General features: G+C 36.0%; 1 protein-coding gene across 4 annotated transcripts in view; it reads right to left on the bottom strand.

Annotated features, from left to right (window-relative positions):
- FSTL5 (follistatin like 5) overlaps nt 1-24736 on the bottom strand; it is a 935726-nt gene that overhangs the window by 301958 nt on the left and 609032 nt on the right. For all 4 annotated transcript variants that reach the window (XM_070769158.1, XM_070769157.1, XM_070769159.1 and 1 more), the window contains exon 7: nt 8628-8794. In XM_070769158.1, the coding sequence (XP_070625259.1) occupies nt 8628-8794 (167 nt within the window). The remainder of the gene's footprint in view (nt 1-8627; nt 8795-24736) is intronic.

The raw sequence follows: 24736 nt of genomic DNA, 5'->3' as shown, positions 1-24736 counted from the left end.
CCTTAAACCTATCAGCTAGTTTCTTAACAGAAACTTTGCAGGCCAGAAGGAAGTAGAATGATTTATTCAAAGTGCTGAAAGTACAAAAAACAAACAAAAATATCTAACCAAGAATACTCTCTTTAGCAAAGTTAGGTTATGAGATTCATTTCTGGTCTAAAGTTACACACAGACTGAAAGTGAAAGAATAGAAAAAAACATCCTGTGCAAATGAAAACAAAAGGAAAGCTGGTATAGCTATACTCATATCAAACAAAACAGACTTTAAAACAAAAACTATAAAAGACAAAGAAAAATAATGCATTATGATAAAGGGGTCAAGCTGATAGGAATGACATATATATATAATCCAACTTGTAAATACACAGTCACTCAACAAATAAGCACCTACATATATAAAGCAAATATTAAAAGACCTAAAGGGAGAAATTGACAGCACCAAAATAGTAGTAGGGAGCTTTAATACCTCATTAACATCAATGGGCAAACTATCCAGACAAATCAATTTTAAAAATTGGACTTAAAAATATACCAGTTGACCTTTAAATATATATATATATATATATGAAACAATCAATTCAAAATCAGCAGAATACATATTTTCAAGTGCACGTGGAATTTCCTCTAGGTTAGATCACATATTAAGCCAGAAAAAAAGGCCTCAATAAATTGAAGTAGACTGAAATCAATTTGGCATTTTTTTTCTGACCACAATACTATAAAACTAGAAATCAATTACAAGAAGAAAGCTAAAAAAGTTAGCAATGTAACGTTAAACAACATAATACTGAGAGAAATCAAAGAGAAATCAAGAGTTCCCAGAGACAAATTAAAGTAGAAAAACAGTGCTCCAAAATTTATGAAATGTAGGAAAATCAGTTCTAAGAGAGAAATTCATAGTAATTTAGGCCTTCCTCAAGAAATAAGAACAATTGGAAATCAACAATCCATTCTTAAAAGTAAAGGAATTGAGAAAAACATGAAAAACAAATCCAAAGTTATTAGAAAGAAAGAAATAATAAATACCAGAGCAGAAATAAATAACATAGACACTACAAATAAAACAATAGAAATTAAACTAAAGACTGTTTTTTTTTGCAGGGGGATGGGGCAGATAAAATCCACATTTTCACCTAAGGAAAAATAAAGAAAAACATCTCAAATAAATAAAATAAGAAATGAAAAAAAAAGTCACAATTCATATAGAAATACAAAAGATCCTAAATAGCCAGACTAGACTTGAGAAAGAAGAATGGAGCTGGAGGAATCAACTTTCCTTACTCCAGGTTATATTACAAAGCTACAGTCATCAAGACTGTATAATACTGGCACAAAAACAGAAATATTGACCAATGGAACAAGACAGAAGATCAGAAATAAACCCATGCACCTGTGGGTACCTTAATTTTGACAAAGGAGGCAAGAATATACAGTGGGGCAAAGACAACATCTTCAGTAAGTGGCGCTGGGAAAGCTAGACAGCTACATGTAAAAGAACGAAATTAGAACACTTCTAACACCATACGCAAAGGTACTCTCAAAATGGGTTAAAGACCTAAATGTAAGACCAGAAACTATAAAACTCTTAGAGGAAAACTTAGGGAGAAAACTTGATGACATGATCAAAGTAAGATCCTCTATGTCCCACCTCCTAGAGTAATGGAAATAAAAACAAAAATAAACAAGTAGTATCTGCTTAAACTTAAAAACTTTTACACAGCAAAGGAAACTATTAGCAAGGTGAAAAGACAACCCTCAGAATGGGAGAAAATGATAGTAAATGAAACAGTTGACAAAGGATTAATTTCCAAGATATACAGTTTAAACAATTCATACCAGAAAAAAAAAAAAAAAACTAATCAAAAAGTGGGAAAAAGACATAAACATATATTTCTCCAAGGAAGACATACAGATGACTAACAAACACATGAAACGATGCTCAATATCACTCATTGTTAGAGAAATGCAAATCAAAACTGCAATGAGGCATCACCTCACAGCAGTCAGAATGGCCATCATCAAAACATCTACAAACAATAAATGCTGGAGAGGGTGTGGAGAAAAGGGAACCCACTTGCACTGTTTGTGGGAATGAAAATTGATACAGCCACTATAGAAAATAGAATGAAGTTGCCTTAAAAAACTAGGAATTAAACCACCATATGAACCAGCAATCCCATTCCTAGGCATATAACCCTAAGGAAGCCAAAACTAAAAAAGACACTTGTACCCCAATATTAATTGCAGCTCTATGTATGATAGCTAGAATATGTAAGCAACCTAAATGCCCATAGACAAATGAATGGATAAATAAGTAGTGGTATGCATATACAATGAAATATTACTCAGCCATAAAAAGGAACACACTTGAATCAGTTCTAATGAGGTGGAAGAACATAGAGCCTATTATACAGACTGAAGTATATCAGAAAGAGAAAGATAAATATTGTATACTAAGGCATATATACAGAATCTATAAAAATGGTACCAAAGAATTTATTTGTAGGGCACAATGGAAAACAAACATAGAAAACAGACTTACAGACATGGGGAGAGCAGAGGAGAGGCTGAGATGTATGGAGTAACATGGAAACTTACATTCATTTCAGTTCAGTTACTCAGTCATGTGTCACCTTGGTGATCCAATGGACTGCTGCACCCCAGGCTTCCCTGTACATCGCCAACTCCTGGAGCTTGCTCAGACTCATGTCCATCAAGTCAGTGATGCCATCAAAGCATCTCATTCTCTGCTGCCCCCTTTTCCTTCTACCTTTAATCTTTCCCAGAATCAGGGTATTTTCCAATGAGTCAGTTTTTCGCATCAGGTGGCCAAAGTATTGGAGTTTCAGCTTCAGCATCAGTCCTTCCAGTGAATATTCAGGACTGATTTCCTTTAGAATTGACTGGTTTGATCTTCTTGTAGTCCAAGGAACTCTCAAGTCTTCTCCAACACCACAGTTCAAAAGCATCAGTTCTTCAGTGCTCATTGTTCTTTATAGTCCAACTCTCACATCCATACATGACTACTGGAAAAAACATACCTTTAACTAGATGGACCTTTGTTGGCAAAGTTATGTCTCTGCTATTTAATATGCTGTCTAGGTTGGTCACAGCTTTTCTTCCAAGGAGCAAGCATCTTTTAATTTCATGGCTGCAGTCACCATCTGCAGTGATTTTGAAGCCCAAGAAAATAGTCTGTCACTGTTTCCATTGTTTCCCCATCTATTTGCCATGAAGTGATGGGACTGGATGCCAAGAAATTAGTTTTGTGAATGTTGAGTTTTAAGCCAGCTTTTTCACTCTCCTCTTTCACTTTCATCAAGAGTCTTTAAGTACCTCTTAACTTTCTACCATAAGGGTGGTGTCTTCTGGGTATCTGAGGTTATTGATATTTCTCCTAGCAATCTTGATTCCAGCTTGTGCTTCATCCAGCTTGGCATTTCATGTGATGTACTCTGTATAAAAGTTAAATAAGCAGGGTGACAGTGTACAGCCTTGACATATTCCTTTCCAAATTTGGAACCAGTCTGTCATTGCATGTCTGTTACTAACTGTTGTTTCTTGACCTGCATACAGATTTCTCAAGAGGCAGTTAAGGTAGCCTGGTATTCACATCTCTGGAAGAATTTTCCACAGTTTGTTGTGATCCACACAGTCAAAGGCTTTGGCATAGTCAATAAAGCAGAAGTAGATGTTTTTGTTTTTTTTTTTTGAATTCTCTTGCTTTTTCTATGACTGAACGGATGTTGGCAATTTGATATCTGGTTCCTCTGCCTTTTCTAAATCCAACCTGAACATCTGGAAGTTCACAGTTCACATACTGTTGAAGCCTAGCTTGCACAATTGTGAGCATTACTTTGCTAGTGTGAGATGAGTGCACTTTTGTGGTAGTTTGAACATTTTTTGGCATTGCCCTTTTTTGGGATTGTAATGAAATCTGACCTTTTCCAGTCCTGTGGCCACTGCTGAGTTTTCCAAATTTGCTGGCATATTTAGTGCAGCACTTTCACAGCATCACCTTTCAGAATTTGAAATAGCTCAACTTTTTCAGGTGACAGGTGAATTCTGTCACCTCCTCTAGCTTTGTTTGTAGTGAGCTTCGTATGGCCCATTTAACTTCACTTTCCAGGATGCCTGGCTGTAGGTGAATGATCACACCATTGTGGATATCTGGGTCATTAAGATCTTTTTTTATAGTTCTTCTGTTTATTCTTGCCACCTCTTCTTAATGTCTTTTGCTTCTGTTAGGTCCATACAATTTCTGTCCTTTATTGTGCCCATCTTTGCATGAAATATTCCCTTGGTATCACTAATTTTCTTGAAGAGATCTCTAGTCTTTCCCATTCTATTGTTTTCCTCTATTTCTTTGCATTGATCGCTGGGGAATGCTTTCTTATCGCTCCTTGCTGTTCTCTGGAACTCTGCATTCAAATGGCTATACTTTTCCTTTTCTCTTTTGCCTTTCACTTCTCTTTTTTTCTCAGCTATTTGTAAGACCTCCTCAGACAACCGTTTTGCCTTTTTGCATTTCTCTTTCTTGGGCATGGTCTGGATCACTGTGTCCTGTACAATGTCAGGAACCTCCATCCATAGTTCTTCAGGCACTGTATCAGTTCTAATCCCTTGAATCTGTTTGTCACTTCCACTGTATAATCATAAGGTCTTTGATCTAGGTCATAGCTGAATTACCATATGTAAAATAGATTGCCAACTGGAATTTGCTGTATATTGCAGGAAACTCAGACAGGGGCTCTGTATCAATCTAGCATGGTGGGAAGGGGAGTGAGACAGGAGGAGTTTTGAGAGGGAGAAGATATATGTATACCTATGGCTGATTCATGTTGAGGTTTGATAGAAAAGAACAAAATTATGTAAAACAATTATCCTTCAATTAATAAATAAATAAATTTAAAAATGAAGAGATTGTTACAACTGATACGAGAGAAACGCATAGGATCATAAAATACTACTATATATAATTGTCCGACTCTGTGCGACCCCATAGACGGCAGCCCACCAGGCTCTCCTGTCCCTGGAATTCTCCAGGCAAGAACACTGGAGTGGGTTGCCATTTCCTTCTCCAATGCATGAAAGTGAAAAGTGAAAGTGAAGTCCCTCAGTTGTATCAGACTCTTAGCGACCCCATGGACCGCAGCCTACCAGGCTCCTCCGTCCATGGGATTTTCCAGGCAAGAGTACTGGAGTGGGGTGCCATTGCCTTCTCGGACTATATATAATTATACACTAACAAATTGACAACCTAAAAGAAATGAATAAATTCTTTGAAAAAAACAGAACAAATTATTATAAAATTTCTTTGGAATCATAAAGACCTTGAATAGTGTAATCACTCTTTTTTTTAAATTTAATTTAATTTTATTTTTTAACTTTACAATATTGTATTGGTTTTGCCATATATCAAAATGAATAGCAAAACAAAGCTGGAGGCATCATGCTTCCTGATTACAAACAACACTACAAACCTATAGTAATAAAAAGAATATGGTCTTCCATGGAAACAGATACATATATCAATGGAAAAGAAAAAAGAACCCAGAAATAAACTCACAGATAATAACATTAATAATAAAGAAGCCAAGAATATGCAATGGGGAAGAACAGTCCCTTAAATAAATTGTGTTGGGAAGATTGGACAGCCATACGCAAAAGATTGAAATTGGACCACTATCTTACACCATACATAAAAATAAATGCAAAATGGATTAAAGACTTGTATGTGATACCTGAAACCATAAAATCTTCTAGAAGGAAACATAGGTGCTAAGCTCCTTGTATTTGAGCAAACTCCTGGATATAGTGAAGGAAAGGGATGCCTGGCATGCTGCAGTCCATGGGGTTACAGACACAACTGAGTAACTGAACAACAACAGCAAAGCTCCTGGATATCACACTTCTTGTGGACTTTTGGGCTCTTAGACAAAAAAACAATGGCAACCAAAGCAAAAACAAGCAAGTAGAGTGCATTAAATAAAATGCTTCTGGACAGCAAAGGATAAAAAACAAAAAACAACAAAAAAAAAACCTACTGAATGGGAGAAAATATTTGCAAACCACATGCTTGGTAAGGAGTTAATATCCAAAACATATCAATACCTCAAATACCTCAATAGCAAAACAGCCAACAATCCAATCAAGAACATAGGTAGAGAATCCAAATAGATATTTTTCCTAAGAAGAAATTCAGATTGACAACAGCCACATAAAAAGATGTTCAACATCACTATTAGAGAAATGCAAATCAAAACCACAGTAAGATATCACCTCACACCTGTTAGAATGACAGTTATCAAAACTACAAGCGCTAGAGAGGATGTGGAGAAAAGGGAAACCTTGTACACTGTTGGTAGAAATGTCAGTTGGTACAGCCATAATGGAAAACAGTATGGAGATTACTAATAAAATTAAAAATAAATCTACCATATAATCCAGGTATTCCACTTCTGTGTACTTAGCCCAAGAACATGAACACACTAATTCAAAAAGATATATGTGTTTCTATGTTTAATACAGCATTATTTACAACAATTAATATATGGAAGCAAATTACTGCCTATCCATGGATGAATGGATAACGATGTGATGCACATATATTTCTGTGTGTTTGTGCTCAGTTGCTCAGTTCTGTTCAGTTATTTGTGACTTGATGGACTGTAGCCCTACAGGCTCCTCTCTCCATGGGATCTTTTAGGCAAGAATACTTGAGTGAGTTGTCATTTCCTCCACTAGGCAATCGTCCTGACCCAGGGATTGAATGCATATCTCCTGTGTCTCCTGCATTGCAGGCAGATTTTTTACCTGCTGAGTGCTTCCGTCCAATGGCTTAGCAGTTTAAAAATACACCTGAGAAGCAGGGGACACGAGTTCAATCCCTGAGTCAGTACAATACACTGGAGGAGGGTATGGCAACCGACTCCAATATTCTTGCCAGAAAATACCATGGTCAGAGGAGCCTGGTGGGTTGTGGTCCATGGGGTCACAAAGAGTTGGATGCAACTGAGGAGAGCTCTTTTTCTCTCTCTCTTCCTCTCACACACACACACACAAATATACACACAGCAAATACTACTCAGTCAAATAAAAAGAAGTAAATGTCATTTTCTATAGCAGACCAAAGGGTATTATGCTAAATGAAATAAATCAGACAATTTCACTTATATATGGCATATAAAAACAAAGCAAACATACAGCACAGAACTTGTATATACAGAGGACAGATGGGCAGTTACCAGATTGGAAAGGATAAAAGAGTTGGGGAAATGAATGAAGGGGGTCAATTATATGATGATGGATGGTAACTAGACTTATTATGGTAATCGCTTTATAATGTGTTCAAAGATTGATTGCTTTATGGTTTATGTTTGAAACAAATAAAATATTATATACCATTTTACCTCAGTTAAAAAAAAAAAAAAGCAAACCCAATAACCCATAACACAAACCTGAGATGATTTTGTCTAAGGCCATGCCTCTTAAAAAATTTTGAATGGTCCTGAGATTATGGCACAAAATGTCTTAGCATCTTTGCGAATTAAACATTATTCTCCATATAACATGAGGAAATTTCCCAGATATAAGCAAAGTTAGAAAATTTTTATCAAAATAAAAAATTATAAAATTGGAGGCATTTCTCTTTTGAAACTTTCAAAGACATTTAACAAGAATATTAGTAAAATGTAACAAATATGACTGAATATTTTGCACCTATGATTTAGGGATTCTTTATGAAGTAGCAAAGAATAAGTGGATAGGTGATGGCTCTCTTAAGCAAGAGTAAAAAAGTAACTAAAATTTATACACAAATACATCACTAAGGAAAAGGATTGGCTCAACTTATTTCTGCGGACATCCCATAACATACAATTTTCACTTCTTTCCATCATCTAAGATGATGGTCACTTCTTCATGCTCATTTTCAACAGACAACATAGAAGGAAGAAATTAATTTCCTGTGGTTGTTTTGGTTTTGTCTCACAACTGGGGCTGTACCCTATTGAATTTAGATTCTGAATCTCTAGGTATAAACAGTGATGAAATATATTCCTTCATTCCAGGAAATAAGCCATTTATTTATTTTATTAATATGTGTTGTTCTAATACATTATGAAGTATTTGAAGCTAAAACTGCCTTTACCCACTTAACACTTCGTAAGCTACATGCTGTTGCAACTCTAATAGCTAGTATATAAAGACTGAAAGAAAAGTGCAAGTGTAGTCGCTCAGTCATGTCCGACTCTTTGCGACCCCATGGACTGTAGCTCGCCAGGCTCCTTCATCCATGGGATTTTCCAGGCAAGAGTACTGGAGTGGGTTACCATTTGATTAGTTGTTGGTAATTACAGAAATTCCTAGACCCAGAACTTTATGATTTAAGTTGAGGCAATTTCACCAACACAGTGGTATATACTGTGCTTACCATGCTTAAACAAGTGATTTGGATACAATTAAATATTCCATAAATGCCTTCCAGACAGTAGAATGGATATGGCAGTGTAATAATTCTATTCAATTGTAATATCTGATTTCATTAAGCTCCTCAGACTTCACAAGGTCTAGACTATATCACACAAGATACACAAATTATACACAACCTCTGTTGATGTACTCACATTGATGTCTTCTAAATCTAAGTTGTTCAGAATAATATTGTTCCTCTTCCAAATGATGGGGGGTCTCAGTGCTCCCTGAATGGCACAGCTCAGAACAGTACTCTGCCCCACCGTTGCTGCTGTGACGCTTAGTTTCTGATCTTCAGGCAGACTCAACTGGATAACCTCTGAAAAGATAAAGTGTCAGGAATGTTGAGGAGCATGTAGTTTTGTAAAGTTAATTAGTGTAAAGTTTCTGAATACAACTAATTAAAGCTTTTAAATTGTATAAAATGGAGAAAAGCTTGTGATGAAATGAGAAAAAGAGTAAATTGTTTCCAATAAAAGGTCAGAATGACATTTCAGTTTCATTGATTGACAGGCATCCTCATGAGGCACAGAACTATTAAACATGAAATGAATATCAGGAGTAGAGTTATAATAAGCCTGGCAGATTGCACCCAGAAGAGAGATAAATTATTTAACTGCCAAATCGACATGTAGTGTGTCACTGGCATTGAAATAAAAATGATGTTGTTTATTCACTGATAGATTTATATTGTGGGTGAGGTGAGATCATTGCTGGCTGGCTTCAGAGAACACTAGCATAGCTGAATGGATAAAATGCATCATTATGCTGGGAAACATAAATTGACTCTAAAGGAGTAAGATTTATTTGGGAAGTTGAAGGAGGGAAAACTGAAGTTCACCAACCAAACAACAATTTCCTAAAATTCTGTCAGCTGCCTCTATCACACAGTGTGAGTACAGTAAAGCCATTTCCTTATTCATCAAATTTACATATATTTTAAATAACCATAGAACATATTTCTAATTATAATGCTATAGCAGGAAATATAATTTGAATATGAATCTGCTTTCCTGTCCTGATTCCAGACAATTCTTACCAATGTTGGGAATGAATTGTGTCATTCCCAGCATCACCTATTATCAGGAGAAATGCCTGGGATAATCCCACCTGTCTTTATCCATATAACAATTGCCCTTTAGTTTTCGAATGACATTCATCCGGCACACTATCATTTCTATGCTATGATGGAGTCATGCATTTTGATTTTGCTCAGTCTCTTTCAGGAAAGAAAGAGCAAAATCACTATTCTCACTGAAATTTCTGTGGAAGTGGAGAGACTATAATTGTCTTTTTTTTCCTTTGTTGCTGTTGATGATTTTTTTTTATGATGGGGGAGTTGACTGTCAAAAGTGGTGGCTTTTAATTTGCAATCAATATTATCAGGTACAATCAGTGCTGTCTCTTCCCTTCCTTTTCACCACTTGAACTTTTTCTTTCTCTCTGAATCCTGTCTACCTCTTAAGGAGGAAGGTAAATGGTAATCAAATGACTTTTATAGAAAGAGCCTGACTGCCAATGCAGGAGACACAAGAGATGTGGGTTTTATCTCTGGGTCAGGAAGATTCCCTGGAGGAGGAAATGGCAACCCATTCCAGTACCTTGCCTGGAGAATCCCATGGACAGAGAAGCCTTGAGGGCTACAGTCCATGGGGTCACAGAGAGTCAGACAGGACAGAAGTGACTTAGCACACAGAGCGTATTCAACAAACAGTTCTTTGAATGTTTGGTACTATTAAAAATTGTAACATCAAAAATAGCACATATCTTTGTCTCAGAAGGCCAGTATTTAACATATTGTCCCCTACATGCACTTGTTAAGTGCTGTTATATAAGATCTTGTCTTTAAACCTGAAAGTCATAGTTATTTAAGCCCTCATTATTTTGTGTTGTAAAAGAATGGGGTAGGCAATCTTTTGAAATTGAAAAACCCTATCAGAAGAGACTCAATCGAATTTATTCTTTTGTTCATTACATCACTGAATGAAATGAAAGCAATGAGGAACAAGTGTCTTGGCCAGTCATTTGTACTGACAATTTAATGTTCCTTAATGACATTTATCCATATTCACATTTTATTTCAATGTTCACTGAGTAATAAGACCACAGGGAATATGTTCAATTATCTTTTCTCTAATATTCACTCTGTTGTACTTCTCTATAGATATATAATTATATAAAATCTCTAAAAGAAAATATATTTCACTAATTAGACACATGACATTTTCGATATTTGCAGATAGGATATCTTTATGTCTTTTTATTTATATTCCAAACTTAAAGGGAAGACAGAAAACTATAAAAGTAATAACATAATGTAGGGTACCACATAAGAATTATTAATAATTTTCATTAGCATTCCTGAATTTCAGTTTCTTGTTCCTCATAAAATCATGTACAAGATAATGAGACATCTGATTCTGAAAACAGCATGTTAACATTGGCTATTCTGACATTTAATAATAGAGTTGGTACTGAGTCACCTTGAAATACCTTCACTAAAGTTTTGCATCTGGTATTAGGTCTTAGGCCAGTCAAATAGTTGTGCTTTTTGTAGTTATATATTACAATGCTAATTAGATAACATGAATATTTTAAAATAAATGCTGAGATTTGGCATAACATTATGTAGGACATCCTTTTAAAATGTAATTTTTTGAGAGCTTGCCTAATTAGAATTAAGAATTACTATTCACCCAGGGAATATTAACATGCACAGCAAAAACTTTTATGTTAATTTGGAGATTATGTTTTTAATTGATTTTTAAAATTATTTCAGTAATATGTGCTATTAACTAATATGTATATTAAAAAAACTTTAGACCTTTTTCCCTACAGGTTTCATGCTACACATTTCACCTTTTCCTTAATAATTATATAGAGCTACATGCACAAATATAATTATGTTTACAAGTTATTCTTCAAAATCAAGTAGTGCTTTCCTTAAGAAAATTCAGCTGTAAGATTTATTTTATTTACAAAATTTACATGTTCATCATTAATCATCTTTCTCTTAGTTATTACCAGACTAAGATTTAGTCTCAAAAAATCACAAATGTTAAATATTGTTATTCTTATATTCTAAGGTCTTTCAACATGCTTTCATGGTAAGTAAAAGGTTTATAAAATATGTCACATTCATATATTTCATAGAGAAATAATGCTTATACCTAGAAATACATTCACAACCTGAAACAATAGTTACAAAACTAATTATGTGAGTCAGTTTAAAGAGGTGAGATTGATTGTATCTGAGTGTTTGTGTGTATGTTACTGATCACAGTTGTTAGTTTAGAAATAAGAATTTCAAAGAAAAAATGTTGAAAATTTAATTCTATATCAGTTACAATTAATATACAACTTTGTAGATATACATCAATGATAACATTTTTTTTGCATTCTGTCCACAAATATCTTCTGCTAGTTATGTACAGGTGAGCAACTGCTCTGTGCAGTGCAGCATCTTTCATTTTAGTACTCTATCTCTTTAGCTCCAATGATGCACATTGGAAGGTCTTGTTTAAAATCAGGCATCACATGACAACAAGTCATTTAGTGTCCTGACCAAAGGTAAAAGTACATAGGTTAGATATAATAGATATTACTGAGCTTTTTGAATCACGTCAGTACTTTTTCTTGACCTATGAGCTTGGCCCCTTATCGGAAGCTGTCTGAAGCATTCAAAGAAGAAACCAGAGTCTAGTTGTGGTGTTTCCTTTGATCGCATATTATGAAGACTATTGATGCCATTTCCAGATCAGCTTCTTTTGTTTTCTTACTTGGAAAGGCTAAGAGGCAATAAAATAGTTTTTCTGTGTATCTCTTTTTATACTTTCACAATTTGACTTAGAGGAGTATAGAGTGTTTGTTTTCGAAGGAATGAAAAGTTGAATTCTCCTCTAGCAGAACCTGAAGTTGGACAGACAAGAGTAGTTGAATACAACTTTAACCACTTTATTCCAATAACAACTAGTCGATAGGAATAGCAATAAGAACTATGGTAAAAATATTATGTAAATTTCAAGTAGTATAGAAATGAAAGAAAATATTTTGAATATTTGTGAAACACCAGTTTATAAAAGAAGATCATTTTAGTAACTGAAAATTGATTCTGTGTATCATAATTTATCATAAACAGAATTCTGTTCTTCTTAACACCTACATCTTTTCAAGTTCCTAAGGATATACTTATGTTGAATATCTTAATTGATTTAAATATTAGTCTCATAATTTGTTGAGCTGATCATGCTTATAATTTCTACTGTAGGAATGATACCTAGAAGATATTTTATCAGTGATATTTTCAAATAACATGTATTTTCCCTTCTCTCTTCCACTAATAGGAATTATTAATTAAAAGCAGATAATAATGTAAAAAAAAACACAATAAAAGACATTTAAGAAGTATAGAAGGAATGAATTAATTATTTTCATAGTAAGAAAACCATAGTCAATGACAAGCTATTTAACTGGGAAATTATTGTGGCATTGTCTATTAAGAAATAAGTGATTTCCAAATAAATGTTAAGTCTGATCTAAGTTAGACATGTCAACATATGCATTAACTTATTATGAAAAAATGTTGAGTTTATGCTAACTGATTATCTATAAGCTATTATATACTTATATCACAATCTGTATTATTAAAAACAAAACAAAATGAATTTAAGAAAAGAATTAGAAACTTCTTCAATAGCAATGTATTAGAAAATTTGGACAAACTCTTCCACTAAAGAAATAAAACAGCAACAAATAAATAACCCTGAATTAAACACTTCTGCTGCTGCTAAGTCGCTTCAGTCGTGTCCAACTCTGTGCGACCCCATAGACAGCAGCCCATCAGGCTCCCCCGTCCCTGGGATTCTCCAGGCAAGAACACTGGAGTGGGTTGCCATTTCCTTCTCCAATGCATGAAAGTGGAAAGTGAAAGTGAAGTCGCTCAGCTGTGTCTGACTCTCAGCGACCCCATGGACTGCAGTCTAGCAGGCTCCTCTGTCCATGGGATTCTCCAGGCAAGAGTACTGGAGTGGGGTGCCATTGCCTTCTCCGTGAATTAAACACACATAATACATTTTAAAGAATATATGTGAGAGATAATTTTTTCTCTCATTCTTAACTAGGAAAGAAATAAGACATTGAGAAATTTCCCAGCCTATGTCCTGAATAGTGTCACATTGCTTTGGGAATTTTTCTACCATAAGAAGGTGACAGAGCAGCCTAAATGCCTTATGTGGCTTCTCATAGCCAGAGGCATGGAATAGATGGGATACGTAACATCTGCCTCTGTGACAAGAGTTTAAAGTGTCTCACTCTACTAGTGAATGTGTGAATTGCAGACTACTTTTGTCTAGGTGTTTCATAAAACAGTCTTCCTCTCCATATTAAGATAACATCATTCTAGTTTATCTATTATTGTAAAAATTTTAAATAAAATATCCAGTAAACCATGAAGGATCATATGGCACACACACAAAAAAGACTACAGCATTATGAGAATAATTATGAAAATGAACAGCAAGATCAAACCAGTCAATCGTAAAGGAAATCAATCCTAAATATTCATTGGAAGGACTGAGGCTGAAGCTGAAACTCCAGTACTTCAGCCACCTGAAGTGAAGATCTGACTCATTGGAAAGACCCTGATGTTGGGAAAGATTGAGGGAAAGAGGAGAAGGGGATGACCAAGGATGAAATGGTTGGATAGCATCACTGACTCAATGGACATGAGTCAGAGCAAACTCTGGAAGATAGTGAAGAACAGGGAAGCCTGGCATGCTGCAGTTAGTGGGGTCACGAAGAGTCAGACATGACTTAGTAACTGAACAACAAGTTATGAGAATAAGGATAAATAAAATAACAACAGTAACAAACACATCAAGTTTGTAAAATTTAGGTTTATGAAAGCAAAATCAACTTAGAAATTCTAAAAAATAACTTAAATATATAATCTACAAACATTATAAGTTGATTAAAGAGCCAAATATAAATTATATAAGTAGAAAATATTGCATTGGTGACAAAGGAATTGAATTCCAGAGAACTGAATTCCTTTTTTCTGAGAGAATTTTGTAAAGACCAAAATAAACGGAAATCTAAAGGTTCAAAGTCTTGTGAATATGGTGGATGAATCAGAACTTCCAGGGGAGCTGTAACAGTTTTTGCCTGGTCAACAAAGAAATATGCAGTCTTGCATTATCCTGATGGAAGATTATGTTTTCTGTTGACTATATTTTTCAGCAAGTGCTGTTTTTAGTTGGTCTAACTGAGAAAAGTACTTGTTGGAACTAATCACTTGATTTTTCAGAAGGAGATTATAATAGAGGACTCCGTTTCAATCCCACCATATACACAGCATCGGTTTATTTGAGTGAAGCTGGCCTTTGGTGTGGTTGTTGGTGGTTAATTTTGCTTGCCCCATGATCACTTCCATTCCACATTATGGTACAGTATCCACTTTTCATCACCCATTACAGTTTGTTTAAAAGACAGGATGTTTTCATATGGACAAGAAGGCTGTTTTGCTGAACATATTTGGAAACTAAACATCAAAATGATAAACATAACCAAGCTGGTACATATTATTTTCGGCACGTGATGTGGATATTTTGAGTATGTTGGCTATTTCCCACATGGTATACTGTTTGTTCTCAATTAATGTCTTTATCTGATCACTATAAACTTCCTCTGACCTACCCAACCATGGAGCATCCTCCAGGGATAAATCTCCAGCATGAAACTTCTGAAGCCACTTTTGACATATCCGATCAGTAACAGCACCTTCTCATACACTGCATAATTTTCCTTTTAGCATTTCAATTGCATTTTTACCTTTCTTGAAATAATAAAGCATAATATGCCGACAATGTTGGATTTATTTCTTTCATCTTCAATATTAAAATGGCTACACAAAAATCTACCAGTTTTGATAAACTTTAAAGTACAGTTACAGACTTTATTTTTTGGGGCTCCAGAATCACTGCAGATGGTGACTGCAGCCATGAAATTAAAAGACGCTTGTTCCTTGGGAGAAAAATTATGACCAAACTAGACAGCATATTAAAAAGCAGAGACATTACTTTGCAGCAAATGTCCATCTAGTCAAAGCTATGGTTTTTCTAGTAGTCATATATGGATGTGAGAGTTGGATTATAAAGAAAGCTGAGCACCGAAGAAATGATGTTTTTGAACTGTGGTGTTGGAGAAGACTCTTAAGAGTCCCTTGGACTGCAAGGAGATCCAGCCAGTCAATTCTAAAGGAAATCAGTCCTGAATATTCATTTAAAGTACTGATACTGAAGCTGAAACTCCAATACTTTGTCCACCTGATGTGAAGAACTGACTCATTAGAAAAGACCCTGATAATGGGAAATATTGAAGGTGGGAGGAGAGGGGACGACAGAAGATGAGATGTTTGGATGGCATCACCAATGGATGTGAGTTTGAGTAAATTCAGGAGTTAGCTATGGACAGGGAGGCTTGGCGTGCTACAGTCCATGGGGTCGCAAAGAGTCAGACACAACTGAGCGACTGAACTGAACTGAATGTACATTGATATGATAATTGTCACAATACAATCAAACAAAATTGCTTTGAATGAAGTTAAAAAGACAAAGTGCTACTAGAGCCAGCTTATGGAAAAACAAAATGAAGTTTTTGGCCAACCCCAGAAAAAAAAAAACCTGAAATTAAGACTTAAATTGATGTCATTAAGAACAGATTATACCCGTAATAAAAAAAATATGTCATAAACTGACAAAGAGCCTAAAAGAAATATTACAGAATTAAAAGCAGAAAATCAAAATTTGAGATATACACAAAACAGGTTTATGTGAAACCCAGAAGGAAGAAACAAAGGTAATTGGGTAGAAGCAGTATTTGAAGAAATAGTAGCTAAGAGATTTCTCTAAATATCGAGAATCTAATCTGTAGGTTTACGATCATCAAATGTCAAGCAAAGCAAATGTAACACTAGAATAATCCACACATAGACAGTAGTGAAATTGAAGAAAATAAATGACAAATCTAAAAATTAAGTAGATGAAAAAATACAGATTGACTTTGCAGTAAGGAGAGTTAGGTAACTGATACCATGAGTGCAAATAGGAACAAGAAGCTACTAGGATTATATTTTATAAGTGATGAAACAAAGTAAAATCAATCTTAGAATTTTATACACACACATACAAATTAAAATAAATATGCTTTCAAAAAATAGTAAGAAAATACATGTCTAATAACTTGTCTTAAGGTTAATTCTGAAGGCATTTCTTTAGGCAAAGGAAAATGATTTTAGATGGAAGGTTAAAGACACAAAGAGGAAAAGAGAGAAAAGAAGGTGCTTAAATATGTATACAATTTTAAAACTTTGATAACTCAAAAGTGCATGATAATATAATTATACACATTTATAATAGCAATAAATATATTTATAATAATATATAATGGAAATAAAATATCTTCAAAATCTTATGGTAGAGAACTATTCTTAAACAAGGAACAAAAAGTTACCTTCACAGAAATAATTTATATGTTTGATACATTATTGTTTAGATCATTTGCTTTTCAAAAGATTCTATTCAGTTCAGTTCAGTTCAGTCACGTCTGACTCTTTGCGACCCCATGGACTGCAGCACTCCAGGCCTCCCTGTCCATCACCAGCTCCTGGAGTTGACTCAAACTCATGTCCATTGAGTCGGTGATGCCATCTGACAATCTCATCCTCTGTCATCCCCTTCTCCTTCTGCCTTCAAACATTCCCAGAATCAGGGTCTTTTCTAATGAGTCAGTTCTTTGCATCAGGTGGCCAAGAATTGGCATTTCAGCTTCAGTCCTTCCAATGAATATTCAGGACTGATTTCCTTTAGGATGGACTAGTTGGATCTCTTTGCTGGCATCTTTGAGCATCCAAGGGATGCTCAAGAGTATTCTCCAACACCATAGTTCAAAAGCATCAATTCTTTGGCGCTCAGCTTTCTTTATAGTCCAACATTCACATCCGTACATGACTACTGGAAAAACCTTAGCCTTGACTAGATGGACCTTTGTTGGCAAAGTAATGTCTCTGCTATTTAATATGCTTTCCAGTTTGGTCATAGGTTTTCTTCCATGGAGCTCCTCTGTCCATGGGATTTTCCAGGCAATAGTACTGGAGTGGATTGTCATTTCCTTCTCCAGGGGATCTTCCTGACACAGGGATCGAACCTGGGTCTCCAACATTGTAGACAGACGCTTTACCATCTGAGCCACCAGGGAAGTCCTCCAAGGAGCAAGCGTCTTTTAATTTCCTGACTCCAGTCACTGTCTACAGTGAGTTTGGAGCCCAAGAAAATAAAGTCTGTCTGTCACTTTTTTCACTGTTTCCCCAACTATTTGCCATAAAATGATGAGACCAGATGCCATGATCTTAGTTTTCTGAATGTTGAGTTTTAAGCCAACTTTTTCACTCTCCTCTTTCACTTTCATCAAGAGGCTCTTTAGTTCTTCTTCTCTTTCTGACATAAGGAGGGTATCATCTGCATATCTGAGGTTATTGATATTTCTCCTGGCAATCTTGATTCTAGCTTGTACTTCATCCAGCCCAGCATTTCTCATGATGTACTCTGCATATAAGTTAAATAAGCAGGGTGACCATATATAGCCTTAACATACTCCTTTCCCTATTTGGAACCAGTCTGTTGTTCCATGTCCAATTCTAACTGTTGCTTCCTGACCCTCACAAAGGTTTCTAAAGACACTATTAATGGACCAAAAATGCAAGCCACAAAGCAGGAAAAGATACTTTCCATGTACAAAGCTAGCAAAGTTATTATACGTAGGATTAATAGATTCTGAAAATTGATAAGAAAAAGCTCCAAAGAACTACCTACAAGAGACTCAAAGAAAAGCTTTATGAATGAGTTAATCCACGGCTAAGAAAAATCTTAAAAAGTGTTCAAAATATACAAATAATCAGTGAGATACAAATTTAAGCCAAATCTTTCAGATTGGTATGGATCACTAAGCCTAATGTCAAGAAGAATTTGAAGAAACATGAATTGTTACATAACTTGAAGAATAATTTCACATAAAACTTTCTTTCTGCATTGGTAAATGAAGCCCAGCTAGAGAAACTTTCCCTGCCAGTTCATGTTTCCAAGGACTCAGCTATCTATATGCCTTGTGGAAGCCTATAGTATGACACAAAGACGGCAGAATATTCAAGTGTTATAAAGACAATGCAGAGGAAGCAATAGATATGTACTCAAGGTATCTTTAATATACTGAACAGAGGAAAAAAGTGGAGAGGTCTGAATGTGGAAAAATGAATCTGATAAGGAATAGGAAAAAGAAATCCCAAGTTTATCCTCAGGAAAAGAAGCCACTAGTGAAGAAACTTCTGAGACTTTAAGTGAGAATAGAATTATTTCTTCCATAAGTTCTGAAAGAAAGAAGAAGGACTTATAATCACAAACATAAATAAAAGTATTTTGTAGTTAAAGCCAAAGGTCATTTTTTTCTGTGTCATTGGTGGGATTTAAAAGCTATGGGGAAATATTTTTAAAAAGACTTTTCCATAAAAGATTTTTCTATAAAACAATGAAGCAAAAATGTTTGTGTTCAAAAGTAGAATTTCATTCTTATTCACTTTATAACTAGTAATAAGGAAAATATATTATTATAGACAGGACTGTATTTTGATAATACTTCAAGCAGTTTTACATGTTCACAATAGGCAGTCTCATTTTCCTTTTTATTTATTCATGATTTTGATATTCCTTTTGTGGTCTTACAAATATAATACAATTACCATTCAACTTTTCTGTTCCATTTTATTTAATTTCTTTCTTTCAAATAAATTATATATAGTTGAATTTTAAACTGAAGAATAAGACCATTCATTCAATGATATTTATGACACTAATGGCTTGAAAAAATAATTCTTTATGAAGAATAGTCTTTGATTGAAACCTGATATAACAAAAATTGTATCCAACAGAGAATTTGGTTAGACACCCAAAGTAGTCAAGTTAATTTCAACTTTATGGTTTGGAAAAATTGGAGTGCATACAACTGGATAATTTTATCATGATAAGTATATAGTCTGGGATAACAGAGTACTGATATTTCAAGTTATATCTACCAAGTCTAGTGTTTCCCAGCAAGAGAGTCATTTCTTGTAAGACTAAAATAAAAGGAAATAATTGTCAACAAGGCTTCCCTGATAGCTTAGTTGGTAAAAAATCTTCCTGCAATGCAGGAGACCTGGGTTCAATTCCTAGGTCAGGAAGATGTGCTGAAGAAGGGATAGGCTACGCACTCCTGTATTCTTGGGTTTCCCTTGTGGCTCAGCTGGAAAGGCTACCCGCTCCAGTATTCTGGCCCAGAGAACTCCATGGACTGCATAGCCCATGGAGTTGCAAAGAGGTGGACACAACTGAGCGACTTTCACTCACTCATTACCTAACATTTGCCAAGACATTGTTCTAAGTAGTTGATTTATTTAATCTTCATATCTATGAGTAGATATTTAGTGATCCTAACATTTTTTTCTAATTATGGTACCCTCAGGTAAGTGAAAGTGAAGTTGCTCAGTCTTGTCCAACTCTTTGCAACCCCATGGACTGTAGCCTACCAGGTTCCTCCATCCATGGGCTTTTCCGGGCAAGAACACTGAAGTGGTTGCCATTTCTTTCTCCAGGAGATCTTCCCAACCCAGGGATTGAACTCAGGTCTTCCACATTGTAGGCAGACGCTTTACCATCTGAGCCACCAGGCAAGTCAGGAAGAATTAAATAATTGAAGTTTCACCAGACATCTTGCTATCAGACAGGAACTTTTCCAAATGCAATAAGGACACAAAAAGAGGAGTTTAGTTTCATGAACACAATTGGTAGAAGAAAAAAAACACCCTATCTTTGGATATTCTGTAAAGCTGTTGTCTTAAAAGATACATACTGACAAAGGAGCCTTCATAGCATGGGGAATGAAGGCATGAACTATATTACCAGCAAGATTCAGATCTGAGACGTGGATTGTTGGTTTACCTGGTTTGATTTCAAATGCACACTATAGAGAAGATTCTTCACAAGTGATTTAAACTCTCTCTTTTTTTTTTTCATTTTTATGAAAAGATGGTACCTAACTCTTAGAAATATTGTGAAGATAAGATATGATGCTTTAAAATACTTATGACTACACCTGCAGAAGGCAATGGCACTCCACTCCAGTACTCTTGCCTGGAAAATCCCATGGATGGAGGAGCCTGGTAGGCTGCAGTCCATGGGGTCGTGAAGAGTCAGACATGACTGAGTGACTTCATTTTCACTTTTCACTTTCATGCATTGGAGAAGGAAATGGCAGCCCACTCCATTGTTCTTGCCTGGAGATTCCCAGGGATGGGGGAGCCTGGTGGGCTGCTGTCTATGGGGTCGCACAGAGTGGGACATGACTGAAGCAACTTAGCAGCAGCAGCAGCATGACTACACCTGACCTTTAGTAAATTCTCCATAAGCTGCAGATGTTATTACTAGTGAATTGCTATTGAAGTGCCTGTATGTTAAGATAGGCACCATTTCACCCAGTTTATAAATATACATTATGATTACTTTGAGAAAGGTATTGCTTATATAAAATCACATGGGTTTGGTTTTCGTAGATATTATTCAAGCATGAGAGTAAAAAATATGTCTCATGACCCATCAGGCTTTACATTCACCTACAAAATAAGTGCCCTTGTGGTTGAACTTAAATATATGTATGTTAAAAAAAAGAGGCTATGACTTTGGAAAGCAGTATGAAGATTCCTTAAAAAAACAAAAAAATGCAGTTGTCATATGACTGCAATCCCACCCTTGGGCATATATCTGGAGAAAAAAATATGGTCAAAAGGATACATGTATCCCAATGTTTGTTGCAGCATTGTTTATGATAGCCAAGACAAGGAAACAGACTAAACGCCCACTGACATATGAATAGAAAAAGATGTTGTACATACATATAATGGACTACTCAGCCATTAAAAAGAATGAAATGATGCCATTTGTGGCACATGGATGGGCCTAGAGATAGTCATACTGAGTGAAATCAGACAGAGAAAGACAAATATCATATGATATCACTTACATGTGAAATCTAAAAAAGTTGATACAAATGAACTTATTTGCAAAACATAGACTCACAGGCTTACAGAATGAATTTATTGTTACCAGGAGTTTGAGATTTACATGTTGTCTCGCTGATCCTGCTCACAGCGTCAATTGTCTTGCTGTTCACCCTTTCCACACTGTTCACTGAGCCCAGGGTAGGCAAGGTGCAAGCTAAGAGATTGTAAAGAGACTCTAGGAGCCATAGTAACTGTGGACATGTTTATTCTCTCCTGGCTGATGCAACAGCTGTAGCAGCAGCCATAGCATAACCTAACACAACACAATCTTTCCCCTAGCTGACAGAGAAGCCATAACAGTATTCTCTCTTGGTTGATGAAGCAGCCGTAGCAGTTGACATGCTACAATTTCTCCTCATGGCTGACCCAATGGACACAGCCATGATGAAGCAGTAACGCTGCCACTTGTTAGGTGGAGCTTATATTTCCCTGTAGCACAAAGTAGCTTGTGACCAAGCAAGTACTGCTTGGTGTGCATGCACGGTGCTATAAGTGATCTCAGCTGTTACACGATCATTTACAAAAAGTGGGGCAAGAGAGCCTGATAATGCCATCTTGGTTAATATGCTCTTTCCCCACACATGTACACATTGTTATATTTAAAATGGATTGCCAACAAAGACCTACAATATGGCACATGGAACTCTGCTCAATGTTATATAACGACCTAAATGGGAAAATTGGAGAAGACAATGGCACCCCACTCCAGTACTCTTGCCTGGAAAATCCCATGGATGGAGGAGACTGGTAGGCTGCAGTCCATGGGGTCGTAAAGAGTCGGACACAACTGAGCGACTTCACTTTCACTTTTCACTTTCCTGCATTGGAGAAGGAAATGGCAACCCACTCCAGCGTTCTTGCCTGGAGAATCCCAGGGACGGGAGAGCGTGGTGGGCTGCTGTCTATGGGGTCGCACAGAGTAGGACATGACTGAAGCAACTTAGCAGCAGCAGCAGCAGCAAATGGGAAAATAATTTAAAAAATAATACACACATGTACACAGCTTCCCAGGTGGTGGTGGTGGTGCTGCTGCTGCTAAGTTGTGTCAGTCGTGTCCAACTCTGTGAGATCCCATAGACGGCAGCCCACAGGGCTCCCCCGTCCCTGGGATTCTCCAGGCAAGAACACTGGAATGGGTTGCCATTTCCTTCTCCAATGCATGAAAGTGAAAAGTGAAAATGAAGTCACTCAGTCCTGTCCGACTCTTAGCGACCTCATGGACTGCAGCCTACCAAGCTCCTCCGTTGATGGGATTTTCCAGGCAAGAGTACTGGAGTGGGGTGCCATTGGTGCTAATGGTAAAGAACTTGCCTACCAATACAGGAGACATAAGAGACGTGGGTTTGATCCTTGGGTTGGGAAGGAATAGCAAACCACTCCAGTATTCTTGCCTGGAAAATGGGCAGAGCAGCTTGGCAGTCTACAGTCCATGTGGTTGTAAGGAGTCAGACACGAATTAAGTGACTTAGCAGGCACACATGCACATGTATAACTGAATCACATTGTTGTACAACTGAAACTACCACAACATTGTTAACTACTCCAAGATAAACGAAAAAGTTTAAAAAAAGGCTTGGAACATAATGATAATCATTTTTCTATTTCTAAAAAGTTGTGAAAAATATCAGTGAAATGTTGAAGTAATCAAGTATCTTTTTCCTTGTACAATTTATTGGTATAAACATCATACATGATTTGAGAAAATGTTATATTATGATCTAAAGGCCTAAATGCATAAAATACTGAATCATCTTGCTAGCTGTAGTAATTTATATAAAGTATATGATAATTTATAGATGGAATTCAGTGTAGTAATCTGGGATGAGAAATTGCATAGAAGTACTTCTTGTACAGTCCTACATGAGGAGTTTGCTGTGAACACTCATCCGTCAGTCAAGGTAAAGCAATCACCTAATCAATACCCATTTCCTGTATGTTAACTGTGTGCTCAGTGGCCTGTTAAAAGCTAGTCCAGATACAAGGAAAGAAAGTTAACCTGTGTTCATTCCTTCAGTTTATCTCTGGGAAACCCTAGGATGTTAATGCAAGAGTCAATCAAACAACACATTATTTGCTCTGTCTTTAATAAATTGAAAAAAATTCACCATTTTTAAAGATACAGTCAGGCATACAGAGCTAAATGAATGAACTATTCATTCCACACAGATAAAGAGAATTTGAACATTTCCCACTGGAAAAAGACTTTAGTATTGTTTGCCTAATTAAAACAATTTAGGTGAGAGAGATTGCTGTTAGTCATAATGCACTGCTATTATTGATAAAACTGAAAATGGGATCCAGAGCATTTGCCTTCACTATGAAATTTTACTGCGTTACAGTCTCTCTAAGATGTTAGAGCAAATGGATGTGAAGAATGGGGAATTGAACACTGGCTGTGCATTTTGGCAGCTCTTCAACAGCATCAGAAGACTGGGCTTCAGCTATGCAAATCCAGAAACAAATTTAAACAATTCATCCAGAATTAATTAGGCCATCGGGGATTGACTAAGCTAATCAAAACCACAGGATACTTTTGTTTATCCTGAAATACCAATTTATTCATTTACAATTGGGAAAGCATCAGGTTTAGTAAGTAGTGTCAGCTGTGAGCCTGGGAATCTCCCTTGAAATGCACAGGTCAAAAGCGTCTCAAGATTGATGAACAGAAAATTACAAAAAAGGGAGCTGGCTATTCTCAATCCAGTCAAGCACTAATCAGCTAATGAATTGCCCTTTTCAACTCCAAAGACATTTATGTCTAGAGACCCTTTCTTTTTCTTGTCACTTTCGTGTTTATTGGCAAATTCTTAGTTCTTGTCCTTTTTTTTTTTTTTTTTTAACACCATGGCTATCACCGTGTGTTTGCAACTAGAGCATTAACTCAGATAGGCTATGAAAGAATTTATTATTAGAGCCATCTTCATATCAGCAAATGCTCCCATTATTTGTGGGCTTAGCAACTACACACATAGACCAAATCTGACCCACCACCTGCTTTTATAAAGTTGCATTAGATCACAATCATATCTATTCATTACTGTCTATGCTATTATTGTCTACGGCTGATTTTAGCTATATAGGCAGAGTTGAGCAGTTGCTATAGAAAACTTATGGTATGCA

Source organism: Bos indicus, chromosome 17 (genome assembly GCF_029378745.1).
Source record: "Bos indicus isolate NIAB-ARS_2022 breed Sahiwal x Tharparkar chromosome 17, NIAB-ARS_B.indTharparkar_mat_pri_1.0, whole genome shotgun sequence".
Taxonomy (NCBI): Eukaryota; Metazoa; Chordata; class Mammalia; order Artiodactyla; family Bovidae; genus Bos; species Bos indicus.
The sequence above is the reverse complement of the archived record's forward strand: the minus strand, read 5'-3'. Positions and strand labels throughout refer to the sequence as shown.